The following is a 7,732-nucleotide window of genomic DNA, read 5'->3' as shown; positions in this document are numbered from 1 at the left end:
AAAAGCGAAATCTCATTGGCTGATGTCAATGTCTGACGCCGTGATTGGTTCAGAAGCATCACGTGACGCGCTCTGACATTCAGATGTGTGTTTTCTGCTCAGTTGAAGGCCATAAATGCTGTTTATAAGTTTTGATGTGATTTAGGTGGTTTGTATTGTTGTTGCTAATGATTTGATAAGATATTGTTTCCACTAAAAAAGTATGATTTTTTACATTACAAATCTTAAAATGCCTTTTTCTCAAAATGGGTTTTTTGTCATCCTCCAGTAGAAACATCTCAGCCGATGTTCACCAAACTCTCCAGTTACACACTTAGCAGTATTCTGAAGATATGTTCAGAGGGATTTGTTAATAAATCATTCCTGGCCTGATTTATGTGACATTTTAATAAAAAAAAGATGGCGAAAATCGATTTTTTAAGGCTATGGACAGTATATTTAGATTTCCTAGGTCATGAAAGCATATCTCCTGAAATCCCTCTGAACATCTTTTATCATCTTGTGTGTAATCAAAATGTGCAATACCCTTTTTTCTGTGTCCCAAAAATTGTCAGTGTAGCTGGACGTAGGTCATTCCTGTATAAAGCCCCTTTTGACTGGAATAACCTTCCTGTTTCGTTGAGATCTATCACTTCTCTGAATCATTTTAGGTTATCCTTATTATCTTATCTTAAAATAACTTGTGTATGTTTTTGAGTTTGTTTTGATCTTGTTTCTTTCTGTATTTTAGATTAATTTGAAGATCTTTTGCTAGTATGTGGCTCTATGTTGATATTACATGATGCTGAGATTCTGCACTGAAACTGGTGTGGGTGTGGGAAGCCCATAAGAATGTGGGAAGCAGGTTGAGCATTTGTTTTGTTTTTGTAGTTTTGTCTTGTACTGTTGTTTTGTTTGATGTTGTCTTATCTGTGTTGTATACTGCTTGTGTTTCTAGGACCCCCTTGAAAATGAGATGTTACATCTCAAGGGGCTATCCTTTCAATAAATTCAAAATGAAAAAAGAATTTTGCACCTGGCTTTATCATATGTTCAGATCTATCTATCGAAAATATATGCAAAAGTGCGCATATGTAATGAGATAATGGCTAATTTGCATAATTAAACATACAAATTTCAAAAACTTGTAATAATGATCATTGTGAAAATGATCATTGTAACAATGCATTGAAAGTATACTTTCAAAATACATTATAGTATACAATAGTATTAACTAAGTAATATTTGTTTTGTTATTGAAGACAAAGTGTGCAATTTATACTATTTGTAATAAGCCAAAGGTATTACTGAGCATATACTTAATACTCAAATATAATAGACTTACGGAATATTGCTTGTGTGTGCAACTTTAAATATGTCTGTGTAGTGACTAATTACATCCTTGAGTAGTGATTTTATTTTATTTGTTTTACAAGTACATCACATTTTTAATTATTTATGAGTGTCTGTGAAACACACAAGCAATATTCCATAAGTGTATGATATTTGAGTATAAAGTATATGCTCAGTAATAAAGTTCTTAAAGAACTTAAAGTTGTGCTTTACTATAATTTAATTACAGCTAATATATAGTTAGCACAAAATTCATTGTTTCAAAATTGCACACTTGCAACTAATCATTAACACACTAGAAGTGAACTGATAATTAGTGTTGCTGCAAGTATTCAGGTAACACTTTACAATAAGGTTCATTAAATAACATGTTAACGACCTAATAATGAACAATACTTACAGCATTTATTAATATTAGTTAATATTAATTTCAACATTTACTAATACTTTATTAAAATCTTGTGCACATTAGTTAATACACTGTGAACTAACATGAACACAATGAACAGCTGGATTATTATTAACTAACTTTAACAAATATTAATAAATACTGTAACACATGTATTGCTCATTAACACATTAACTAATGAACCTTATTGTAAAGTGGGTTACACTTTATTTTATTTTAAGGTGTCATCGTTACAGTGCAATTATATATTAAGTACTGAGTAATATTAATTAACTACACTCACTATAGGGTTAGGGTCTGGTTGAGGGTAATTTGCATGTAATTATGCATAATTTACAGTTATTAGTATGGTAAGTACATGTAAATTATGTAACAAGGACACTGTAAAATAAGTGAACAAACAATGAACAGCTGTATTTTTTAAGCGCTAATATGAACAAATATGAATAATTACTGTACCAGATGTATTGCTCATGGTTAGTTCATGTTAGTTAACACATTAACCTTATTGTAAAGTGTTACCAGTATTCGTATTATATATATATGTGTGTGTGTGTGTGTGTGTGTGTTGTATTCACCAGGGAAGCTGAGCTTGAAGTCGCAGGCGCGCCCGCTCTCGCCTCTCTCGTTGAACCATGTGATCTGGCTGGGCCCCGAGCGCCCGCCGTTCTCTCTCCAGTGCGTGAGGAAGGAGAACACCAGCTGCTCCCCCCACTGGCCGATGCTGGCCGTGTCCTCCTGGTCTGTGGGGAGCACCAGCGTCTGGGGGATCGAGCAGTCCAGCGCCAGGTCCTCCAGCACGTCCTCGGGACTCATGGACTTGCTCCACACCGCGTTATCCAGCGTCAGCGGTGGACGGGGGCGACTCTCGGCGCCTTGGAACCGGCTCAACACCATCTCCGGAGCCTGAGGAGGAGGCTGGCTCCTGGAGAGAGGAGACGAGGGTTCAGATGCGATGAGAAGCAAGAGATGATAAGAGGATGTGTGATGCAAGTCCCCCTGTAGGCAATCATTTCATCCCTTAAAACTCATCTTTGATCACCGAAATTACATTTAAACGTTTTTTTCCTTCAAATATCTTGAATGTAACTTGACACCCTTGCCTCATTTAGTATGCGTGGTTCTATGAATATGCAAATGAGCCCCGCCTCCACTCACTCACTCACTCCCTCACTCAGAGATCCACTGGTGGACGATCACACGTTGATCTGATTGGTCAAGGTAGTGTGTGACGTCAGAAACACCAGCGATGTCAAACCGTGTGTTTGAGACTGTCTTTGGTTCACTGCAGTTTTAAGCAGAAAATACTCAGCAATGCTGTCCACTTATGAACTTACACATGGTGTGTGTTAAAGCAGATTAATAACTCCACATACACACATAAACTACATTAAAAGCTGGATTTACACCACAGGGGGACTTTAATTGTGTAATGTTGCTGTTGATCAAGAAAAGTGTCAGTGTTTCTGAACTCCTGAAACGCCTCCACTGTAGTCTTGAGTTTCTTCCGGGAACGAACACGTCACAATATTCCTCATTATAATAATTAATGCGCAGAATAAAGGGGCGGGGCCTGGTTGAGTTAGTAGTGTGTTAAACTGGCGGTTATGGAAAGGGGCGGGGCATTTCCCAAACACACTTGAAGTGCTCGACCAATCACAACACACTGCCCCAGCCGACCAATCAGAGCACAGTGTGCTTTTCAGAAGGAGGGGCTTAACAGAGACAGGAAGTAAACAGAGCGTTACTGACAGACTGGGAAGAGAGGAGCCGCAACAATGGAGAATATGAGGAGAATAATCAACATTCAAGCAGGAGAACCTGTTCTAGTCGAGCCTGAACTACAGCAAGACTGTATAAAAGGGCAGAATAGATCCTCCTTAATATCCTGTTCACTGTTGCTCCTCTTTTTGAGCACAGATGGTTGTAATTCATGAGGTTGGTCTCTTTTAAAAAAGTGAAAATTAACTATTCTTTAATACTATACAAAAAATGTGTTTTACTAAATAATTTGGACTCTAAAATTGCTTGAAAATCTAAGCCAAATGTGTAAAGAAGTTGAGTTCCAATTTTTTTTTTTTTTTTATGAGCCGCTAAAAGGTTTTAAAGTAGTGTTTTAATGGTAACGGAACGTCTAACTTCAAAACTGTGAGTTTGGACTGTTCCAGCTTTCGAATGATACTTTAAATCAAGCTTTCTGAATGAAACACGGGTCATGAAGCCAACACGTACTGCGGATCTGCTGCGGCGCCGCTCTCGTCCGCTGGAGCTTCATCTCCTTCCTTCTCAGGACTGACGTCCTCTTCCCTTCGCTCTGTGTGGACAAAACATGTTTAAAACAGCCATTCACAAACTTTATTCTGCCAGCTGAACCCTTTCATCTAAAATAGTTTCTGTAAAGTCGGCATAAAACAGAAGTAGCGCTGGTCTTCTCTCCTCTATTGTGCCGTATATCCAGTGAAGCGCTTCAGGAACAAGAACACATGTGGGCGGGGCTTGAGTGTGTCTGTGGGGATTGATTGGAGGGTTGTGGTTTGCTATTGGCTGATATCATGTGAGTGACAGGTTGCCCCGCCCACATCATCAGAGAAGAGAAGAGACATGTATGTAAACTAATAAACCATTTCATTTTTTTAGGAAGCATTTTATTTTCTTATTAAGTTTCTCATAACTATTTTCATAAAATCTTCAGCAGGGAGAAACAGAATTATGAACGCGCTGCACGGTTTGTCCACAAATACTTGTTGCATTCATGCAATTTCATTTAGTCAAGTCAAGTCATCTTCATTTATATAGCGCTTTTAACAATGTAGATTGTTTCAAAGCTGCTTTACAGAGATAAACGTATAATTTAAGGTTTTGGCTTTATAGCGGTTCTTGAATAATGTTATTTTCCAGCTAAAGTTAGTTTTGATTGATTCACTTCCGTCGAAAGGATAATTAGTTATTAAATTAGGGGCCGCTAAGACGACACGTTCTCTCTACACAGACTTTAAACTGAACCTGTGAGAAACGCTGGTGGCGCTCACGTGCGCATCAAGAATTAATTCTATAGTTATGTGCGTTTGAATATATGTGCGCATGTTTGTAATTCTCTACAAACCAAGCCTATACAAACTACTTGTCCTGCCTATAAATTTGATACAGAATTTTATTTAATTTTATCACTACGGGGAGATACGCAAATTTTCCACAATGCTTTATCTGTAGAGTGGTAAAGTTAAATTTACATTAATTGTGCAGCCCTATATTTTCTTTTCTTCTTCCTTTCTTTTCAATTTTCATAATTTAATTAATTATTAGATTTTCATCAATTCATGAACCCCTCTTTAGGAAACCCTGAGATAAAATAAATCCATGATAGGGAATTTTTTTTGGCCAATACAAATTGTTCTTTCAAAAATAAGAGGGCAAAATTCGGGCCACAAGAGCGAAAATTAAATATTCTCTCTCTCTCTCTATATATATATATATGCAACAGGTAAGTTTAAAAAAGTGAACTTAAAAAAAGTTACAGAATTTTACGTTTATTGTTATGAAAAATGCACAAAAATTACTTTTTTTAAAATATGAAATGTATATTTTCAAAAACATGTTTCACTCTTAAACTGCAAGAGAATCAACAAGTTGTGCTCCAAATGTGAGTCTGATATCTCGAAAAATGATCTTTCAGTGAGATGTTGTTCGGCTGCAGTACCGAACGCTTCCACTAGAGGAAACTCGTCTACCATTTCTGACCGCGAGGAGCACAAGTGTGACTATTTTTTTTGTGTGTTCACACAGCAAGTGCCACATCCGTTACCAAGTTACCATTACGATGAACTAAAAGAAAGATTATTGCGTCACGAGACCTGAGGGTTGTGGGACGGCGCTGCTCGCTCTGGCAGCCGGGGGATGTGGATGTGGAGATCTTGGATCTTCATGCGCCGGAGTCTCTGCGGTTCGCTGATGGACGCTGGTGTTGGACGAGCTCCTCTCGACTCGGGATTGAGCTGGAAGAGGAGCAGGAGGAGGCCACATCTTCATCACCTCCTCCAAAGCCTGGCTGCCCGAACCTGCGAAACACAGATGCGTTATGATGAGCTCGTACCACTGCAGATATACAACAACACACGAGGTCTAAGGCCAAAGCACATGATTCACTGATCTAGAAAATTAACAAGAAACATGAACAAGACTAAATTTCGTCTACTCAAAAGCTGGACTCTTCTGCAGTGGGTCCTCTTCATCTTTACCTGAACTTTGGACACCGGTCTTACTGAGCGAAGCTTTAGGCGGCCAGCACACCAGCCGGTCCTCTTTATTCACATCCGGCGGGATTTGTTCCTCCGGCACGACTTCTGATGGACGAACTGCAAACACAAGCACCAATTTTATTATGAAATTATATTTTCAAACTCTAAATTACAGTATAGACGCCTTTTCAGTTAGTAAACATGGTGACGTTTTTTTGTGGGCGGAGCTTAGGTGGAGGCGGAACGATCCGTCTGGCCGCTTCACTAACGCTAGTTTGCAAGTTTTGTTAGCTTGTTTTTTAACAATAACTGGAGAAAATCCGATTTTATCTTAATGTGCAAGCGCACTCACTGTCCAGGTCCGCGATTGTTATTTGCAAAAGTTAATTTTAACGGACGGAACCAGATTGGCCGACCCGTACACGCGTACACGCTCAGCCAATGATCTGACAGGATTAACGTTAACGCCGCCTCCGGTCGAGTGCCTAACTTCTACACCGACCCGATAGAGAAGCTGAGCGTTAGAGAAACTGAGGGCGTATAAATATGTAGATGCCAATAACTATGTGATAAATGCTCACGTGCAAGACTTGTGTGGTGCGACCCGAGGTTCTGCATATCCAGCGCCAAGAAGACGACGATGTAAAGAGTGACATTACGGTGCATTTTTAATCATGTGAATATTTTCTATAAATAAAGATTCCAGATACAACATATTCAGTTTATAACTATGTATTTGATTACTCTTCCTTACCAGGTTCTTCAAAAAGTCGAATCACAATCAATCAAAACAATCAAAGATGATTCACAAATATTCATAATCATTTAGAAAACATTATGCGATAAAATGTAAAATTGGAGCCTGTACTCCGTCGATTCTACAACCCAACAACACAACAAGATGACATTTAATAATAATAATAATAATTTAATACTCATTATTATGTAGCAATCTGTGCTGGTTTGTATTGGCCAATCAATACAATAATCAATATTCAATCAAACCGCAAACATGAGAATTTGACCGGCTCGCAGTGAGGAGCGCCATGATTGGCTGAAATCGAGGTTGCGCACAAAACAAAAGCAAGCGCTTCATTAGTTTGCCTCCCGTCGACACACTGCAAAAAATGCTTTTCTTACTCAGTATTTGTGTCTTGTTTCCAGTCCAAATATCAAACATTTCTTAAATCAAGATGCATTTCCTAAAGTAGTAAAATGACATAAGATATTAAGTCCTGTTTTCTGGGGAAATAAATAAAAATTAAGTGAGTTTTTGCTTAAAACAAGCAAAATGATCTGCCAAAGGGGTAAAAATAATAATAATCTTGTTTCTGTTTGAATTAAGATTATTTTTCTGACCCCATCGGCAGATAATTTAGCTTTTTTAAGCATCAACTCACTTAATTTTGATTAATTCCCCTGGAAAACAGGACATAATATCTTATGGCATTTTACTCATCTAGTAAATGCATCTTGATATAAGAATTTTTAGATATTTTGACTGGAAACAAGACAGAAATACTGAGTAAGAAAAGCATGTTTTGCAGAATGATTATTACATTATTACAAACATTATTACAAATGACTAGAGGTCACCAGGTAATACTAATCCAGTGCGAATAGGGCTTTAGTTTAATTGTTTTACTGACGTACTGTACCTGATATTTATATATATATATATATATCCAAATAAATAATTATCGAACCGTAAACATGTGAATTTGAACCCGAATGGTGAGATGTGTGTCAATGCGCA

The 7,732-nt window shown here is 37.8% G+C and overlaps 1 protein-coding gene across 2 annotated transcripts in view; it reads right to left on the bottom strand.

Moving 5' to 3' along the window:
* LOC306989864 (uncharacterized protein) overlaps nt 1-7,732 on the bottom strand; it is an 89,658-nt gene that overhangs the window by 819 nt on the left and 81,107 nt on the right. For both annotated transcript variants that reach the window (XM_079595924.1, XM_079595925.1), the window contains 4 exons: nt 5,977-6,093; nt 5,593-5,796; nt 3,974-4,055; nt 2,320-2,666 (listed from right to left, as the gene is read on the bottom strand). In XM_079595924.1, coding sequence (XP_079452050.1) covers nt 2,320-2,666; nt 3,974-4,055; nt 5,593-5,796; nt 5,977-6,093 — 750 coding nt within the window. The remainder of the gene's footprint in view (nt 1-2,319; nt 2,667-3,973; nt 4,056-5,592; nt 5,797-5,976; nt 6,094-7,732) is intronic.

The sequence above is a fragment of the Phoxinus phoxinus genome, assembly GCF_949152265.1.
Source record: "Phoxinus phoxinus genome assembly, chromosome: 21".
NCBI classification, from domain to species: Eukaryota; Metazoa; Chordata; class Actinopteri; order Cypriniformes; family Leuciscidae; genus Phoxinus; species Phoxinus phoxinus.
Note: the sequence above shows the minus strand (reverse complement) of the source record. Positions and strands in the feature narration are given on the sequence as shown.